Source organism: Crinia signifera, chromosome 5 (assembly GCF_055691185.1).
Source record: "Crinia signifera chromosome 5, ASM5569118v1, whole genome shotgun sequence".
Taxonomy (NCBI): Eukaryota; Metazoa; Chordata; class Amphibia; order Anura; family Myobatrachidae; genus Crinia; species Crinia signifera.
The window spans coordinates 192290210-192311630 of NC_139221.1; the positions used below are offsets into that span (position 1 = coordinate 192290210).

Here is a 21421-nt window from a genome sequence, read left to right on the forward strand (position 1 = left end):
TGGAGTGTTCTCAAAAGAAAGGACAAAGATAGTCTTAGGCCGATATCTTTAAGTTACTAACCCCTTGAATGGTGGGTTTTGCTGGGGGCAGGACAAACCTACCTGCAGCTGAGCCCGGAAAATCTCCCGCCATACCACCTAAAGGGTTAAGTTTTATGATACACATTTATAATGAGTACCCTAGAAAAATAAATGATTATGTAAGAAATAGTATGCTTATTTTTGTTAAGTTGATCTGCAAATTCCATTACTTTTTGTTTTTAATGTGTGGTTTTAATATTTTTCACTTCTACTGTGGATATTGTTTTAAGCCATATACAATCAAAGGAATGTGTTCTCAGTTTAGAATGTTTTTTTTCTTTATAAATACCTGGACTCCCCCATGCCTATCCAGTTTAACAAAGATGGAATTAGATAATGGACTGTGTTTTGCCTAACATATTAGGAAGGAAAAAATGAGTGCGAATAACCTAACATTCCAGAAATTAGCCTGCCTCTACTAATTGCATCAAAATTAGATCACTATTAATATAATGTATAGGTACAAGGAAGCAGTGGTCTCACTGTGTTTTTCTTTGAATATTGACTGACTATAGGTGAACTCAACCTAGTGTGTGTGTGTGTGTGTGTGTGTGTGTGTGTGTGTGTGTGTGTTAGATAGATTAGCTGGTTGAAATCATTTCTCGCTAGCAGGTCAGAGTTTCATCCGGAGTATACTCTTCACCACCAGTGCCGTTGTCTTGTGGTGTCCCACAGGGTTCTATACTATCTCCCATGCTTTTTGCAGTATACATGCTTCCACTTGGTGACATAATCAGGCGCCATGGCCTGGTCTACCACTGCTATGCAGATGATACCCAACTGTACCTGTCCTTTGCTCCAGGCACCAATAACACAATAACCACCTTAAATGGCTGCCTAGCTGAGCTCCAGGAATGGATGAGTGCCAGTTGGCTGAGACTGAACCCAGATAAAACAGAAGTCCTGATGATCAATCACAGGACAAGACAGCAGCATAGCCAACTGACAGGTCTTAAGCTGGGGGGCACAGCACTATAAAACTCTGATTATATGCGGAATCTCTGTGTTGTCCTGGATAATGGCCTGACACTTAAACATCAGGTGTCAGCCACAATCAAATCCTTATTCTTTCATCTTAGAAACATAGCCAAAATCAAGCCCTTAATTCCTTCAGAAGACCTGCCTAAAGTCATACATGCATTTGTATCATCATGACTAGACTACTGCAATGCTCTCTACCTGGGTCTTCCAGCAAAAGAATTGTACCGCTTGCAACTGGTACAAAATGCAGCCGCCAGACTATTAACTAACCAGCCCCGCTCCAGCCACATAACTCCCATTCTCTATGCCCTTCACTGGCTACCTGTAAAAAGGCGAATCATTTTCAAGATTGGCTTACTTACTTTCAAGGCCCTACATGACCAGAGCCCAAGGTACCTGCAGCAGCTTCTGATTCTTTACTGTCCTACTCGATTACTACGATCCACTGAAGGACTACTAACAGTACCCAGAATTTCCCTGAATTCATCTGGGGGTCGAGCTTTCAACTTTGTTGCTCCAACTCTATGGAACTCTCTTCCTCGCACATTGCGAGAAGCCCCCACTGTAGAATCCTTTAAAAATAGACTAAAGACAAACTTCTTTACTCAAGCAAGACATCCACTGTTAAGCTTGTTTTATATTTTGAGCTGTAAAGACAATGGTACAGCACTTTGAGTCCTATTTGAAGAAAAGCGCTTTATTATTATTATTATTAGTTTGTTTATTTAGAAGGCGCCACAAAGTGTCCGCAGCGCCGTACAGAGCAAACCTAAAAACAAATTACAAGGTAACATACAGGGTGTGTTGATATAATACAGCATAAATAGTGGTATAGCTGGTAGAACTAAAATCCGCATCAATTCTGAAGTAGGTGTCAACTGTCAAGGAGACTGAAGAGGAAGGGAAGAACAGGTCAGGAGAGCTGGTGAGGTAAAAAGGCAGGGTGAGGAAGGAGGATTCTACTCATAAGAGTTAACAGACTAAAAGGTGTGGATGAACAAAAAATGATAGGATAAGTAGGAATGGATGGAGGGGTAGGGTAGGCAGGATAGGAGGAGTGAAAGAGGTTTGGAGGGATATGCTAGTTGTAAGAAGTGTGTTTTTGAGGGAGCGCTTGAAGGAGGTAAGGGAATCAGAAAGCCTGATGGGTGGCGGGAGATTGTTCCAGTGCAGGGGGGCAGCTCGAGAGAAATCCTGGACACAGGAGTGGGAGGCAGTGATTAAGTGAGAGGTCAGGCGCCGGTCGGCGGTGGACCGAAGAGGACGGGAGGGAGTGTGTATAGAGATCAGTGAAGAGAGGTAAGGAGCGGTGGAGGAGAGAGCCTTGAAGGAGGTGGTGAGGAGTTTAAAGACAACTCTGAAAGGAATGGGGAGCCAGTGAACAGATAGACAGAGGGTGGAGGTGGAGGTAGAGCGGCGAGAGAGGAAGATGAGCCTAGCAGCGGCGTTAAGAATGGATCGGAGAGGGGGGAGGTGGGCGAGAGGTAGCCCGGAGAGGATGATGTTGCAGTAGTCAAGGCGGGAGATGACAAGAGAATGAATGAGAATTTTGGTCGCATCAGTGGAGAGGAATGGTCTGATGCTCGAGATGTTGCTGGGGTGAAAGAGGGAGGAGTCAATGATGACACCGAGGCAGTGTGTTTGGTTGGTAGAGGTGATCTGTTTCACCAATGCTGATGGAGATAGTGGGAGAAGAGGGGATGTTCGGGGGATGGAAGATTAGAAGTTCAGTTTTAGCCATGTTTAGTTTCAGGAAGCGTTGGGTCATCCAGGCTGAGATGGTTGTGAGGCATTCGAAGGCCTTGGACAGGAGTGATGGGGATAGGTTGGGGGAGGAGAGATAGATTCATCAGCATAAAGGTGGTAATGGAAGCCGTAGGAGCTATTGAGGGTGCCTAGAGAGGTGGTGTTCTAGGGGTAACATGCAAATTCTTTAAGAGGGTGTAACTTTAAAACTAGGGTTGGCCAATTCTAAAGGTCCATACACACTGGGCTTTTTGACCAGCGTGTATGGATAACTATTGAGAAAATGCTGAACTGAAACGCTCCGTGCATACTGACAGTGAGTATTTTTTGCCCATTTTAGAGATCATTTTTTTAATTCTTTTTTTCCCTTGACTTTCCATTGTAGGATGCTCATCTGCATCAGTGCTCACTGCTCATCACTGCCACATACACACTGGTTGGCTTTTGAGCTGAAAGGTGCTCAAATGTGTACACTGAGCAGCTTTCCGCTCAGGTGTGTATGGGCCATTAGAGGGTGTTTTTTGTTTTTTTAATCTGTGTGGACCTACAATGGCCCAGTTTATTAGTATAATGGAAGTGCTACTACCATTCAAATGGGTGGGGAGAATGTATCAAGCATTTACACAAAGTGGACAAGTTGCCCATACCATTGGTTATTTATTCTATAGTTAAAATTTCATAACTGCAGCAAATGACAAACTGAGAGACTATCTGCCAAATAATATGTAATATGTAAACTACCACACAACCTGGACTACTTTACATGTATGCTCCTTTCTATCATCCCACAATCCTTACTTTGTGATCACTTTTGCAACCAATTTGTGGTTAATAAAAAATAAACCCTTTTAGAATACCATTATTTGCTTGCCGTTGTAAATTCTTGGATCTTAAATGTTATCAGTGATTCTTAGTGTGCACAACCAAGTGTACAAACATTAACTATCAAATACAGTGGGGTTTTTGTTTTTTTATCCATGAACAACAAATCTGCGTCACTGATAGCATATTTAGATTAATTACACATTGGATGCTTGCAAATCCAGCATGAATTGCCTTGGTACTACGATATCCTACATTTCTGAAATTCTACTGTTATCTTTTTTTATTCAGTGACCACTCCTATTTAAAAATGTTCACCCCTATTTGCATTATCTACACTATGTCCAGGCTGTCGACACTATTTTTACCGAATGCCATATTTTGCTCCTTGTTACAACATCTGTCCTTCTCTTACATTCTCCTACATCTTCTTTTTTGTCTCCATTCCTCCCCTTTCCATTCTCTCCGGTTACCTCACTGTCACTCATTTCTGCCCCATCCTAGGCTCTCTTCACCACTTCTCAGCCCTGTATTTTGCCTCTGCCCACATATTAAACTGTTTTTTGGGTGTGCACTTGCAGGAGAAGCTAGTGGCTTTCCGATTGTTTCTTGGTGTGTGTAAGTGCAACATGCATTGAAAGGGTTGGGCAGCATCCTCTAGCTGCCTCCGAAGACTCTACAGACGCACCTCCCAGTCCACCCCTGCTTAAAGACCCCTAGTTTCATGGGGGCAGTGGGCAGATTCCAAGGTTGCCTATATGTGAAGTTGGTCCAGTGATCTGACTAGATTGCTTTGAAAGTAAGTCCAGATTGGTCCATGTGTGTATGGTATATCGCTGTTGTGTGGGCACTGGGATAGTATGCACTGTCTATCCTGCTAAGATTGCAGCTTTCTGCCTATTGGCATAGGAAAAACACTGCTCAGCACATGTCGCTCAATGTGTATGGGACTTTACTAGTTTGCTATTTTCAAATGGTTTCTATTTGTACAAAATTTGTTTCCTTCTCTTTTTTTCTTTTTTTTTTTTAAACTAAATATTAAACTTATGTCAGTTACTATGAATAGAACAAAATGTTCATGTTTTGGCTTTACCTTTCCTCGAGCAGGTTTGCTTGTTTTCATGAGGTTAGTCTATTTGCAAAGTGCCATTTGGGGTGGGTGTGGTTACAAGCATTCTTCTTAATTCATTTGTTTGGTGTATTGTTTCCTATTCACAAGTACTTTTAAATTGGTTTGATCAAGGGAATGCATTCTTGACTAAATGCAAATCTTCGCACATGCACAACTCTTTGACCTCATGGATATCCATAAGCTTAAGGTTTTGTCAATTCACCTTCTATTAATGCTTAATTAGATGTTTTAGTACATGAACCCTGTTTTCAGGAATATGAGCAGGTATAAAATACATTGAACTGCAAATATTTGCATAGATCATAGAGCAGTGTTTCCTCTACCTCCCCCATGGCAGCCATCACCTGTGGGTTTCCTCCCTTCTGGGTAGTACTTGGAAAGGAAAAAAAGACACCTGGCCTCCTATATATAGCTCCTCCTCCTTAGCCTCTGTGTCTTTTTTTCCTTTCCCTATCGGGTAGTGCATGGAGCATGTAGCATAGGAAGGAGTTCTGAAGAGGACAATTGATTCTTGGCTTACCCCGGGAAGAATGGCTTACCCACCGATGCCAAGTGCGCTCCGGTAGGGTGAGGAAGGTGCGATGCCGGCCTTCTAAAAAGGCATGGAAACGGAGCCTCTGGTGCTGCATGCTGTTCCCATGTGAGCACAGCTATAAGCGGCGGCGTCCTCAGGCAGCCGGCAGGAAGCTTTTTGCTAGCCGCAAGTGCCTGGCCTGGGTTAATCCATAGTGAAACCGGGCGGGCATCATAGGGGGCGTGACGCGGCTGGGTGATGCGGAAGCTGAACCCGGAAGACGCCGCAATGTGGAGCCGGCGCTGGGCAAGGGATGCAGCAGCACCCGCCCATAAAAACCCTATACCACCAACGTTAAAACGCTGCTGACAGTCCAGGAGAACACAGCTCCGGGCAATTCATGCATTCCAAGCAGGATACAGGGCATAAGAAAGAAACATGCTTTCTGTATGGAAATATAACTGAAGGAGCACCATGTTATTGAGGAGTACTAAAGTGTTTATGTGGCTTTAGTACTAGGTGTTCAAGCAGCTTGGATTGGTGTTGTATTATACTCCATCATGGAGGAGGATAAACGGCAAGCCACTAAAAAGTCGGGGTAAGCCAGTGTGGTATCTGATGTGTGTGGTATCTGGTGTGTGTGTGTGTGTGTGTGTGTGTGTATGTATGTTTACCAGCTGAGTGCTTATAATCAATGTGCTTTATATATGCAGTTCTGACACCAGCAAGGAGAAGTTGGACCTTTAAAGCAAAGCATAAGAAATTACACGTTGCTAAATGCCTTATGTGTGAAAAAGACCTGCCTGATAAAAATGTAGGCAGTGTTTGTGAAGACTGCAAAAACCTAAATTATTGCAACCAGCCCAAATGTCTGGCCTGGTAGATATGTTGAGAAGTGCCTTGGCTGATACATTTGTAACAAAAGATGACTTAGTAAAGTTATCTGGAAAAAGGAGTAGAGCAGCCCTTAGTGATACTTTAGCTGAGTCTAATGATGAAGCAACAGCTGAGGCTTTGCAGGATGATGATGTGGTGCAAGATTCATCAGAGTCAGGTTTTAACCCTGATATGGTCGAAAATCTGTTATACTTGATTTACAAATCACTTGAGATTGAAGATACTCAAGAAGATTTAAAGCTGCAGGATTTGCTATTTAAGGACAAAAAGAAAAAGGGAAAATATTTTCCTCTATCTCAGTCTCTTAAGGCTGTAATTAAGGATGAATGGAAGCATCCTGAAAAGAGGGTAACGGTACCCCTCAAAATTAATAAAATGTGTCCGTTTCAGAAAGATCTGGTAACCTCTTGGGAAGAGCTGCCTAAAGTGGATGCAGCAATTGCAAGAATATCTAAAAAAAAAACTACCTTGCCACTGGAAGATGTGAATATCTTTAAGGATCCCATGAAAAGACCCATTGAACTGGGGTTAAGAAAGCAGCATTTAACCACGGGCAGCGTTGAAGCCAGCTGCATCTATGGCACTAACTTCAAGAGTTCTTAGAGGTTGGTGTCAACAAATGGAAACTGATTTGTTGGATGGAATTAAAAGATCTGAATTATTAAAAGGGATACAGAACATACAACTTGCAGTTGAATTCTTATGTGAAGCCTCAATGGATTCAGTAAGGCTGGTGGCTAGAGCCTCAGCCACAGCTGCAGTGGTCAGGAGGGCACTGTGGCTTAAGCCCTGGGCAGCTGATGCGCAGTCCAAAAATAAGCTTCTTACACACCCATTTCAGGGTGATTACCTGTTTGGAGCCCAGTTAGATGAGATCATCACTAAGTTGTCTGGAGGTAAATCAGTCTGGTTGCCTCAAGACAAAGTAACCAAGAAAGGGTTTGGTAATAAGCAGTTTAGATACCAACCCCAGGATTACAAGGAAGCTAGGGCGTATCGACCTGGAAGGGGTTACAGGAGAAGTAACTGGTCATCCAGAAACAATTTTCGTGGCCAAAGAGGTCGAGAAGGGAAGTTCTTCTCACGTCAAAATATGCAATGACGCCAGAAGTCCAGAAGTGGGTGCCAGGCTATTACAATTCAGCCAGGCTTGGCACGATTCCACTACAGACAAATGGGTCTTAGATCATAAAAGATGGATACAAAATAGAGTTCAACAAACCTCCAAAAAATGTCTTTACAGAGTCGCCGATTCCGGTAAACAAAGAGGAAAGAGAGGTGCTGTTCTCAAGCCTGGAAACTATGATACAGCAGAAGCTGGTGATAAGGGTACCATGGGGTCAAAAAACCCTGGGATGATACTCCAGATTTTTTTGTGATCCAGAAACCAAAAACTGGACTTGAGAATACTCAATCGATTTGTTCAGGTGAGGACTTTCAAAATGGAGTCTATAAAAGCAATACTCCCAGACCTGAGACAGGACGTATACATGACGTCAGTCGATCTAAAAGATGCGTACTTGCATGTACCCATCTTTCAGGGACATCAAAAGTTCCTACGATTCTGCCTGCAAGGAATTTGCTATTAGTTAACCGCCCTGCCTTTCGGGCTCGCAACGTCTCCAAGGACATTTACCAAGATACTTCTAGTAGTGATTGCAAAGGAAAGAAAGGAAGTGGCGCTGTATGATGAAAGATCATATAACAATATTTAATAATAAATTAAAAACATGACATACATAATGCAATAAATGAAATCAATAAAAAATTCATAGGGTGGTGATGGTTTTAAAATGTATAGGAGCCGGAAACTGCATTGATTAGAACCATATGGATGCAAATGGTGAATGGAATGGGGGGCACAGCAATTGTAGAAAGTGATGGCCCTGTGGGCTTATAGTTACCACTGATATGTGGGAATGTCCAATCCCGATATTGGTGGTAGCGGAGAAGTCCTCAAAATTGTGCGACTGTTGGCTCACTTTGGTGGGGTCCCATGAGGATGGTGGGCTTGATGTTGATATACTCTTGGGTCACTGGTGTCGCTAGAGGTGGCACTCTCCTGAAGGTGGGTCAGACAGGTGTCCTCAAGGTGTGTCAGGTCTATATGACCAGGTGTTCAGATTGGAAGAACAAAGTACCTTGATTCCTGCTGATGGCGTGGATGAATACAGGGTAAGTTGGTAGCCCAATGGCTTTGAGCATAAATTAGATGGTGTCCTCTGGTTGTCACTTTCCTCCTCTAGTGTTGCCTGCCCTGCAGCATCGCATTTAGTTCTCGACAGCATCTGCTGTCGAGTTATGCAAAGCTGCTGGATGGAAGTCAATTCACACTTTCACAAGACACAACAGAATCGATGTTATATCTTCTACAGAAAAAATTGGAAGACAAGTGCTCAGAGCAGTGATATAAAAAAAAAAAAAAAATTATATATATATATATATATATATATATATATATATATATATATATATATATATATATATATATATATATATATATATATATATATATATAACTATGTGTATGGGCCCCTCCCAGTGAATAAAACTGCTGGGGTACCACCCACAGGTGATGGCTGCCATGGGGGAGGTAGAGGAAATATCAGATTTTTACCTAATAATATGTTTTCCTCTACTCCACCATGGCAGCATATATTCCCTACCCAATGTATTATTTTTTGTATGCTAAATTGTTTGATTTATATTAAAGCTGGAGAAATGAAGACAGAGGCTAAGGAGGAGGAGCTATATATAGGAGGCCAGGTGTCTTTTTTTTTTTTTCCTTTCCAAGTACTACCCAGAAGGGAGGAAACCCACAGGTGATGGCTGCCATGGTGGAGTAGAGGAAAACCTATTATCAGGTAAAAATCTGATATTTTGCAACCTCGATCCTTAAGTCAAACTAACAGTCCACGCTTTAAGCGTATCCATAGTCAAGGAAAGATGTTTAAAAATAATGGAGCTCCTAATTAAGGACCCCATTTAACAACAAACTTTAATAGCAATGGCAATTTTGATTTAGTATCACTATAATGCTCATGAATATGCATCTAGTGTTCAGGATTACTTGCCTTTCTGTCAAGGTCCCCTCAGCTGTGTCCTCTGCTTTGCTACTGACAGCTTACCGCTGCTACAGGCTTCTGTGTTGTGCGCATGCATGATGTGTTTAAGGATACATAACCCCTTCAATGAGTGCTAGATTGAACAAGTGACATAGGGCCCCATTTAATAAGTACGTTTATCCTTTAGAACAGGTGTGGGAACATTCGGCTCTCCAGCTGTTAAACCACACTTCCCAGTGTGCCCTGCAACAATTTTAGCAGGGCCAAATGGCAAAACTGTAGCAGGGTATACTGGGATGTGTAGTTTGAGAACAGCTGGAGGGTGAAGGGTCCGCATCACTTCTTTAAAACCTTGGCTGCAAATGTTATTTGAAAGGATTTCATATTTGTGTTCCTCATTTCCATTTCTGGGTCATCGTGATAGATAAAGTAACTGCTTTCTGGAATACAGACTTATGCATGATTCCAACCTAATAACTAAACTGCAAATTTGCAGATGAATGAGTAGATAGCCACCACCCAGACAGAAAACCCACATTGTAAATCTGCGAATTTGCATTGCAAAATTTTAAGTCGGCTATCCTGTCACACATACATATGTAATTCACTCACCATTGAATTCATTTTTCAGACTCTGCGACAAATACAGGCTGATCAAGGCTGGCTCTGGCTTCACTCTTAATGCCTGGCACGGCTGCCTGCCTGCCTTCTGACACTCTCAGAAAACTGCCTAATGAAACCTAATGGTTTACTTGCAACAGGCATCTCATGCTGCTTGGCGTATTGAGATTAGATGTATGAGGACACACCTGTGTCTACAACACAAGCATATTATTGGCTTCTAGTTTCATTCTTGCATACTGAACTGCATCTTTTTCTTCAAAGTTCCCACCATCGTTCAGTTTCCTTACCATTGTTTAACCATATCCTTTCTATCATAGCCAGTCTGTTCTGCTACTTTTTTCTTTTTTTTTATTCTGGCCAGCTAGCACTACATGGTTTTCCCATTACAATAGCTTCACTTATTTTTGGACCTCTTAATGCATTACACTGCTATAAAATATGTTAATGGTATTTTTTATAGTGTATGCATTGTACTAGTATTTTTTGACCAGTCATTGACAGAGTTCCAACTATTATGGATGCCAATATAGCTTTGTCACCCTTTTTTTTAATAGACTAACATTACACTGGGTTTCGCTTATACAGTATGTCCCCCTCCTCGCTCATCTCTTGTACCTTGGCATGTTGTGGAGTTGTCGATAATTGTCTAGAAACACTTATTCCAAAACTGTAATAACATTGTTTGGGAAAGACCTCCCTTTTTTTCAAATAAAGGAACACATGTCAAGTCAAGAAAATGAACATTAGGGTCTCTCATTCTGACTTCAACTAATCAGGGGTAACTGGTAGGAAGTCTTTCAAATGATGTGGCACCTTAGTCTGATTATACAATATAATCCTGCACTTAAACAATATAGGTGAAGGGGGAATCTTCTTAACCGTAATACCACACCACCACCACACCTTTTTCTTTTTTTTTTTTTGCAGGGAGCCAGGAGATGGCGGCATGCAGGGAGATGAAAGCATCTCTGCCTGCGCAGGACACTGGAGGGCAGAAGCAGGGCTCCCGGAGAGAGCTTTCAGGGGACTGGGGTAGGGAGCCTCTGCACTGCTCCCACTCGTGCATATGTAATGAGCGGGAGCAGTGTGAAGTGAATATCTGAATATTTATTGAGCGGCTCCCCCTGCTGGCTGTTATGTGTAAAAAAAAAAAAAATAATAATTTAAAATTTAAATATATATTCATGTGCAGTAAGCACATGAACAAAATATAGCATGCCCCTTCACAGAAAAAAATACAGATTTTTTTTTTTACACCAAATAATAATAAAAAAAAACTTTTTATTTTAAAAGATCTCAGTTCACCTTAAAAAGATGGCTATTTCTACACGGTGACGGCAAAAATCACCTTTGTATTCAATTATCAGATGGCGAATTGCTTTCTCTCATGGTGAATCACATTGAAAAACCACAGAGAATTACGGCGACTATCAGACAGCAGGGAGTATTAAATGCATTTTTCCACTGTTTAGGATTCGCTGCACATTCGCAGGGTTCCGGAGGGCTGCAGCATTCACTGGCAGCCCTCCCTGTCACCCTATTCAACGGCGCATGGACTTGCTGCCCCTGACGGCAAATTTTAACCCGTGCGGCAAACTGTGGCAGGCAGGGAGATGGAAGCCTCTTTGCCTGCCCCAGAATGTGTGGGGGAGAAAGAGGGCTCCCGGGGACACAGGCAGCAGAAGATGTAATGAGCGGCTCTCGGTCCCCAGCTGGCGAATGTGTAAAAAAATAAAATAAAAAAAAATACAAATTAAATATGTATTTATGTGCTTTAAGAACATGAATAAAAATAGCATGCCCCTTCACAAAAGAAAATTCCGAATTTTTTTTTTTACATAAGAAAAAAAAATATAAACTTTAATTTAAAAGATCACTTTCCAGTTCACCTTTTAAAAGATGTCAAATGCAAAACGGAGAATCATGGCGAAAATCACTGGAGAAAGCAGTTCTCCATTTCAGCATTGAATACACTCTTGGCGAAATGGACTAAAAGCCCCACTGAAAAAAAACGGCGAATTGTCTCCATTGAATAGGGTGAATCGTTTTTTTATTTTTAGAGAGAAAATTCATCGTTACCCTGGAGAAATGCCAGATTCACTTTAAAGTACGGTGAATCTGAGGCATTGAATACTGGCCTTTGAATCACTGACTGAGATTAGAAATGTCAGCAACATGGAGTTGTGAACCCATGCTGAGAAGGTCAGAACACACAGTTTGAGAACTGCTTATTTAGAGCTTAAAAACATTTACAGCTGAGCTTTATTTTGGGCTGGTCAAATTCAAATATCTAATTTATGCAGTACCCACAAATAGTGTTTTCCAAGGTGTTTAATAACTTTCCCTGACATACAAATGTATAGTAATACAGCAGCTGCACAAATCTAGTTTGCCATATCATCTGATAGGACCCCTGTGTGTGGACAGAAAGTGATAGATTTGGGTATACAGGTGTGTAGACCACCACTCTCTGGACTTTATAGGACACCCCTTTCTAACCAAAACTACTACTAGACATAGAATCTGGCAGGTTCACCCAAAAGTAGCCAGATAATTGTACTGTATTTATAGCATTGCATAGCAATCGGTTTAGCCGAATAGCAAAGGAATCTCATAGTGTGTACACACCATAAGATTCAAATGCTATGCAATTTTTGCTAATGTGTTATTTGCATTCAATTCATACTATCTGCTTTCAATTTGCACTATATAGCCAGCTGAAACAAAAAACAAATAGACAATGCAGCAATGAACCGTAGCTAGCATTGGCATCGAGTCGGGAACAAAAGCTTACAACCATGTTCGATCTCCATTCGATGTCTATGCGATACTGATTTGATTTTGACTATATAGTCGAATAGCAAAGGAATCTCACCATGTGTATGCACTATGAGTGTGCCTTGAGGACAGAGTTTGGGAATACCAGATTTATATTGGTTGCAGACCTTGCAAGAATCCTGGGTTTTTGCTGGTGCTCTGACAAACTAGTCAGGACTTGCTTATGTTTGGAAGATAGCAGCCATTCTATTGACTGGGTGTTTTCACTCAACTTTTGTTGCAGGTAGATAACCCAGTGTAAGTGTGGTAACACTCCCCCTTTGCACACTAGACAGCTTATCGGGGCTATAAAGTGCATCCCCAGAGAAAATTTTCAATTGTGAAGCTCAACAAAATATGCTGTGATATATAAGAAAATGCAAATAAAGTAAAAGTTTGTAGGAGCAGCTGTTTTGAGATAGCTAGAATTTGTATGTGTGAGTGCAGCCTTGGATTTTAGCATGCCTGAGCAAACTTATGCCTTGAACTGGGAGTTTACCAGATCTTGGTTTATGGAGACCCCCTTTCACACCACTGTACACCTCCCCCTTTTTTTTTTTTAAGGTCCAAGAAGGGAATTTTATTGGAGATTCATGTGTCATTTTTAAAGTTTATAAAGCTTTGTCAAATCAGCTTTTTCACCAGGATGATACTCTGGTCGGGCATGAGTGCTAAACATTGTGCTGCAGTAGATTTGGTACTTTGTAAGCCAAAATCACACCTTTACTTAAGTCAAAATTGGTGCACTTCGTAAACATTTTATGACAGATACTCAAGATTGTTTTAGTAAATTAGCAAAACTTGCAGTATTAAACGTGCATGCGACACCAATGTGTGGCCCCGCTAAGTTAGTATTGCATAGTCCAATATAGTCAAAATTGTCTTGCATGCACAGTCTGCGCAAAGTGTATTTGGCCATAGGCCAAATAGCACATACTCCAAATCACAAGTGAAGATTGTGCAATTCTGGCTCATGGCCAATTTGGACTGTGTGCACATCTTTTGGTTGGCATAGGTGTTTATGGCTTGTTTTAAAGGCAGCTTTCATTCTATTTAATAGTATTAGTTTTTTTAGTGCTGCGCTCTGCCCAAATGTTGTGTGCAATCTGGTAATAATGATATATTAATTAATTGCAAAAACACACTTTACTTGTGAATATGAAAAACCTAAAGATACATGGAAAAATTAAAAAAGCATAATCCTAGTCATAACATGAGTCTGCAAGAGTTTTGCAGCAAAGTGGAAAACTACTGTTAACCTGCGTGGCTACCAGTGATTGTAATCCAAATGTTTTTAAAGTTTCCAATGTGCACACAAATTCCCAATGAGTCAGATTCGTAGTCTGTTCTGGTTGGGCAGCGTGTATGCTCCTATTGGATCTGTTATTTATCCAATTTGTCACGTCAGAGAAAAGAAAAGGTTAAACTTTTTCAATGTCTTAATGAGGATGATGGGTTTGCGAGTGATATAATATGCAGTCTCAGAATTAATGCATGAGCGCGGCGTCCCGCTGACTCAGATGTACTTTTGATGTCTTCAGTTACCCCTTTAATGGTATATACGTTGGTGGTAAGTGGTTTTCGGAAGAGGGGTGGATGGTGCATGTAAGGTTTGCCAGATGACGCTGGTACACCCACCGACTGCCTGCTGTTCGTGTGTGGGGACACAACGCTCAGCACCTCGGCTCTTGTTGGTGATTGTGTGTTACAGGGATGTCAGCCGTGCCGCCTGGGTCACCTCGTGCGTCGCGTTCCGACCTCCCTGGGAACCCTCCTGCCTGGCTTCTCACTCACTACCTCCTACTTACCCGTCCTCTCAGTTGTTCCGTCTGGCTGTCCTGGCTCGCACTCAGTTTTCCTCCATCCTGCTGTCAGCTTCCAAGTTCACGCTCCTGTTCAACTGCAGCTCGTTGCACCGCAAGTGTCGCGGGATGGAATTAAGTTCCTTTCTCTGGCGTGGAATTGTTCTTAGGTGTCTCAGGTGTTCTTAGGTGTCTCAGATGTATGCTCCACCGCATTTCGGCTATTATAGCCTTCTTCTAGGGCTGGGGTAGCCAACCCTAGTCCTCGAGAGCTACCAACAGTGCATGTTTTGCAGGTCTCCTCACAGAATCACAAGTGAGCTAATTAGCTCCATCTGTGTATCTTTTAAAATGTGTCAGTGATTAATGAGTGCAGCTGTGCAGCAGCTAGGTTGTCTGGAAAATGTGAACTGTTGGTAGCTCTCGTAGGCTAGGGTTGGCTACCACTGTTCTAGGGAGATATGTGTATGTCCATGGTCGGGGTTTTTATTGTCCCTCCATTTCTTATGCTTGCCTGTCATTGGTTCATCTTTGTTTGTCCTTATTGGTTATTTACTCTCACCCTCCTGATTGTTTAATCATGATTGACATATGGATAAACCAATTTAATATGTTGCAATGTGTTACGGTTAGGTTGATTGGTGGACCCGTCTGAATAATTGCATAGCAGACCGTCCTTCCAATACTACAGCAGACATCTGTTGGGAAATTGCTCTCATCGGGTCTTATGTTAATATGACAATTGTGTGCTAAACAGTTAATCTAGTGACTATCTAATAGGATGTTTGGAATGATTTCAAGCTAGTTTGTGTTGATGTTATCCCGACTTTTCACTTCTTCCCCACTATCGCTTTTACCTCATTGTCTAGATTTAAGCCTCTGGGTTTTAAGGTTTCTAGTACATACATCCATTTTAGCTCTAATTTGTTTATTTTAAGTGTAAAGTCGCCCCCTCTCCAGTTTTGTTTAACTTCTTGGATGCCTATAAATCTCAGTGTGCTTGGGTCCCCATTGTGGTAATCACAAAAATGTTTTGATAGATTGTGTTTCTTCTTTGTTACGTATATGTTCAGCTATCCTGATTTTGAGTGTCTTTGTTGTTCTCCCTACGTATTGTTTGACACCCGCATTCCATTAAGTAAACTAAGAACACCCATTTATAAGAAACTGAACCTCACATGCCAACAATATATGACAAAAATACACACCAAGCAATCATCCAATCTAGACAAGGGAACGACACCACACAAGACAGTGCAGAAATAACTATATCTGAACAATCCTTCTCAGTTCACGACATAGAAGAAAACACAGGAGAACAGTACAGCAATTACGATCACCTACTGTAGCTAGACTCTCACTTGGAAAGGGGTGGGAAAAAAGTTTATTAACCGAAATCAACACCATACACGACACTGTAGACGAACTAGACACAAGTACCTTAGACAAAGTACAAACAGAGAACCAACAAATTGAACCATGTGCTTCCCCCAATACAGGCCCTTTTTTAGGCAAACGTCCCCCTATGGGAAAAAACAGAGAAAAACACCCAAACGGGGAAGAAAACCAGCAAAACCAGAAGGGGGTGCAGGGGGGGGGGAGAGAACACCAATAAAACCAAAAAAGACAGTGATACAGAAATAGGAAAAGGGATCTTCAATTTGAGCAATTGCACCCTCACACAACATCAACTGAGAATCCTAGACAAAGGGTTAAAATGTGCCCCTACATATAAATTGGACAAATTCCAGACTTCTCTAGATCTGCAGAATTTCACCAGGAAATTGACACTGAAAAAATGCTTTTCAAATAGAATCCCTGTAGCAGTAAAAAACGAGGAAACACAGGATACCTATAAACACAAAGAACTAAAACCATCATCCAACTTTTACCCAAGCTACATGAAGGGCCCACAAATAGATGCATTTGTCAAAATGGTAGAACGTGACATTGAAAACATAAAATACAATCCAGCATAGAGAAATATCACCAGGAAAGAGGAACAAGCACTGAGAGATCTACAAGACAACAAAGCAATAATTATAAAATCAGCAGACAAGGGGGGGGGGGGGGGGGTTAAGTAATCCTGAATAAAGAGGATTATTTGAAAGAAGCACACAGGATACTAGAAGACACTACCACATATACTAAATTAAAGGGCGACCCAACACTTAAATTCAAACAAGAACTTGACAAACACTTAAAAACAGGGAGTGATAAGGGAATCATCAACCCACAGGAACTCAAATTTATCCAGACACAAAATCCAGTAATACCTGTATTTTACGATTTACCTAAAGTGCATAAAAACTTAACATCACCCCCTGGTAGACCAATAATATCTGGAATCAATTCATTAACTTCAAACTTATCACAATATCTAGATACTTTCTTACAGCTATACGTACAGAAACAGAGATCATATATCCGAGACACAACACACATTCTAAAAATATTACAAGACACTCCATGGGAAGAAAATTTATGGCTAGCAACATCAGTGTAATTAATCACGAACAGGGTGTAAACAGCATTGCATACCATTTAACACAAGATAAGACAATCCCGCAAGATCAGCTTGAATTCATTTTACATAGTATTAACTTCATTCTAAAGCACAACTATGTATGTTTGAGAACGATTTCTACCTGCAGACAACTGGCACAGCGATGGGAACGAGATTCACCCCCGGGTACGCAAACCTCTTTATGAGCTGGTGGGAGGACCAGTACATATGGGGAGAGGGCGGCCCGGGGGAGAACCTCGTGCTCTGGAACAGATTTATAGATGATATCTTGTTCATATGGAGGGGAGACTAAGCATCACTACAAAAACTTTCTGACATCCATGAACAACAATCACAATAATCTAGTTTTCACCACTCAATACAGTAAAAAGAATGTAGAATTCTTAGACGTAAACATCTTTATAGAGAACGGACAAATACAAACCAAAACATTTAGGAAGACAGTTGATGTAAACAGCTTTATACGGTCAAGCAGCTGGCACCACCCTAGCTGGTTAGTCAATACCAAAGAGCCAATTTATAAGACTAAAACGTAACTGATCAAAACACGGAGACTTTATGGAACAGAGTAGAGAGATGACAGACCAGTTTAAATAAAAAGAATATAAGGAAAAAGGCTTGAAGGTAGCTCTGTAGTCAAGAAGGTCCTTCCTGTCTATGTTCTCTACTTCTTGCAAAGTCAAAAACCCAGACACATACCAAGAGACACCATTCATCAAGCCTTAGAAAACACTGGCCATTATTATTAGAGGACGAAATATTGTCTGACATTTTACCAAAACAACCCAAAGTGGTATTCAGGAAAGCCCCAGACATCAGAAATAAACTTGTTAATAACCACATTTCCCCCCCCCCCCCCCCCCCCAGAACACAAATACAGACAACAATAGGTAACAGCCAACCAAATAAGGGCTTTTTTCACTGCGGGACATGTTCAGGATGCATGAATCAACAAACAAAATCAACTAAACCAGTTACTGAATTTAGATCAGCAATCACTCAGGAGACATTTAAAATAAAAAATCGGATCACATGCAACAGCAAAGGGGTAATTTACTTAATGGAATGCGGGTGTCATAAACAATACGTAGGGAGAACAACAAGGACACTCAAAATCAAGATAGCTGAACATATACATAACAAAGAAGAAACACGAGGAACACAATCTATCAAAACATTTTTGTGATTACCACAATGGGGACCCAAGCACACTGAGATTTATAGGCATCCAAGAAGTTAAAAAAAACTGGAGAGGGGGCGACTTTACACTTAAAATAAACAAATTAGAGCTAAAATGGATGTATGTACTAAAACCTTAAAACCCAGAGGCTTAAATCTAGACAATGAGGTAAAAGCGATAGTGGGGAAGAAGTGAAAAGTCGGGATAACATCAACACAAACTAGCTTGAAATCATTCCAAACATCCTATTAGATAGTCACTAGATTAACTGTTTAGCACACAATTGTCATATTAACATAAGACCCGATGAGAGCAATTTCCCAACAGATGTCTGCTGTAGTATTGGAAGGACGGTCTGCTATGCAATTATTCAGACGGGTCCACCAATCAACCTAACCGTAACACATTGCAACATATTAAATTGGTTTATCCATATGTCAATCATGATTAAACAATCAGGAGGGTGAGAGTAAATAAACTAAAATGAACCAAATGACAGGCAAGAATAAGAAATGGAGGGAAAATAAAAACCCCGACCATGGACATACACATCTCCCTAGAAGAAGGCTATAATAGCCAAAACGCGTTGGAGCATACACCTAAGAACAATTCCGCGCCAGAGAAAGGAACTTTAATTCCATCCCGCAACACTTGCGGTGCAACGAGCTGCAGCTGAACAGGAGCGTGAACTGGGAAGCTGACAGCAGGACGGAGGAAGACTGAGTGCGAGCCAGGACAGCCAGACGGAACAACTGAGAGGACGGGTAAGTAGGAGGTAGTGAGTGAGAAGCCAGGCAGGAGGGTTCCCAGGCAGGGAGGTCGGAACGCAACGCGCGAGTCACCGAAGGTGACCCAGGCGGCACGGCTGACAGCTCTGGTTGGTGATTGCGTGTTACAGGGAGGAGGGGCTGAGCGTTGTGTCCCCATACACGTACAGCAGTCAGTTGGCGGGTGAACAGCGTCATCTGGCAAACCTTACATGCACCATCCACCCCTCTTCCAAAAACCACTTACCACCAACGTATATACCATTAAAGGGGTACCTGAAGACATCAAAAGTACATCTGAGTCAGCGGGACGCCGCGCTCATGCATTAATTCTGAGACTGCATATTATATCACTCGCAAACCCATCATCCTCATTAAGACATTGAAAAAGTTTAACCTTTTCTTTTCTCTGACGTGACAATTGGATAAATAACAGATCCAATAGGACCAGAACAGACTACGAATCTGACTCATTGGGAATTTGTGTGCACATTGGAAACTTTAAAAACATTTGGATTACAATCACTGGTAGCCACGCAGGTTAACAGTAGTTTTCCACTTTGCTGCAAAACTCTTGCAGACTTATGTTATGACTATGATTATGCTTTTTTAATTTTTCCATGTATCTTTATGTTTTTCATATTCACAAGTAAAGTGTGTTTTTGCAATTAATTAAAATATCCTTATTACCAGATTGCACACAACACAACATTTGGGCTGAGCGCAGCACTAAAAACCTAATACTATTGTGCAACTCAGAGGAGTAGTCATCCTTCAGTGCAGCTGCTAGCCGCCACGATTCGGTGCGCTGATAGCAAACCCATTTACCTTCATTCTATTTAAGATTACACATAATTGTTGTTGTTTTTTTGTTTGTTTTTTAGCAAAATCATCACAGTGGAAACAAATACATGGTTAAAAACCTGTATAGTTGCAGTCCAAACAAAGGGCAAGAAATGGATAGCCTTGGCGATCTAAAACAACCTGTTGGAAACAGAGGAACTTATCAGTATAATCGAAACAGTTGGAAGAGGAAAAAACAAACAAGAGACAGTTTACCCATGAGCATCAGCAGATGAGAAATTACATTTTCCTGCAACTAGCGTTCTTGTGCAAAGTAAAATTTCAATTTTTTTTTCTTCTTTACGCAATTTGCTGCATTTTGACTCTATTTTCCAAAGATGTATTGGTATAGTATTGCATTGCTATTTTTGTAAGTTGTTTTTCAAAATTATTTGGTGTACTCTTAGCATTACAGCATTGAGTCCATCAATTATTATTTTTTTGTAAATACTTTCTCATTTTAACAGGCGTTTTTTTTTTTTTTTTTTTTTTAAATTAGCATTTGACCTTTTTTTACAAAAAAAAAAAACTTTACTAATTGGAGTTTATGCCAAGAAACTTTACTTTAAGCAGTGTAAATAAGAACTTTTTGCTTGCAATAATTTTGATTTCATTTTATCTGCTTACTTTTTATATTGAACAGTGGGGTATGCTTGTTGTGTACATATTGCTGTCAAAGCAGAGAAGTGTTTGTGTTAACCTTATTCATTTTTACATTATGGTAATTAAATAGAACCACATCAGTTATTTTCTGTTATTGTAAACTGCATTTTTATTCTATAATTTTTAACCCAATAGTTAAGCATTTTAAAGTTTAATAATGTACACTATTCAATACTAATGGATATCAAGGTAGAAGGAATGATATCTTTCAGTGTAAATTTTATTTTGTATTGGTTTCTATATGGAATCTTTATGCATATGTTCTGTTTAGAACTAGTCTCCCGAGCCATCTGTATGCATTTTATGTAAATTGTATCCTCATTTAGTAATTTTTTTTTCTTGTCCTACCTATAACACAACCGCCACTTCTGAGTGGTTACGCTAAAAATAAAACTTGAAAAAGTGGGGGGGGGGGGGTTTGCTACCTGAAATTGTTGTGCTAACTATTCATGGACTGGTTGCCTGTCAAGGCATAAATACTGCCGCAGATACTGTACTAAAATTAATGTTGCACATAAATGAAGTTGATTCCATGGAAGTACACTGTACAAACTAATATTAAAATTACCTGCAAATGAATGAGACAAATATACATACACTTATGTATGGTCTATCAGTATAAAATGCTGTTAATTTGGATACTTAGTCCTTTAAATTGTGCACATTATTGCTGTTCCATACTAAAGACCAACTTTTGCTATTTTAATGTTCCAAGAGCAAGACTGTTTACGTAGCCAAACCTTATTTTGATCTGCTCAATTAAATCAAACCGTGAAATTTCTGAAGAAATGGAGACAGAAATAAAACAATTTTTTATGTATTTTCTATTTCTTTTTTTAATAAAACAAACCTGTAAAGCTTTTTCAGCCTTGTTTTTTTTTTTTGTATAGTTGTATACTTTTTTATGCGCATATGAAAAAAATTTGCTTTCACACTGCTGACGAATGTACTGGGTTCAAA

The 21421-nt window shown here is 40.6% G+C and overlaps 1 protein-coding gene across 5 annotated transcripts in view; it reads left to right on the forward strand.

Annotated features, from left to right (window-relative positions):
- The window catches only part of LOC146080744 (terminal nucleotidyltransferase 4A-like), a 226005-nt gene extending 204692 nt beyond the window's left edge, over positions 1-21313 (forward strand). For all 5 annotated transcript variants that reach the window (XM_083188358.1, XM_083188357.1, XM_083188361.1 and 2 more), the window contains one exon: positions 19840-21313. In XM_083188358.1, coding sequence (XP_083044484.1) covers positions 19840-20034 — 195 coding nt within the window. In that variant the 3' untranslated portion in view covers positions 20035-21313. The remainder of the gene's footprint in view (positions 1-19839) is intronic.
- Positions 21314-21421: the final 108 nt, after the last annotated feature.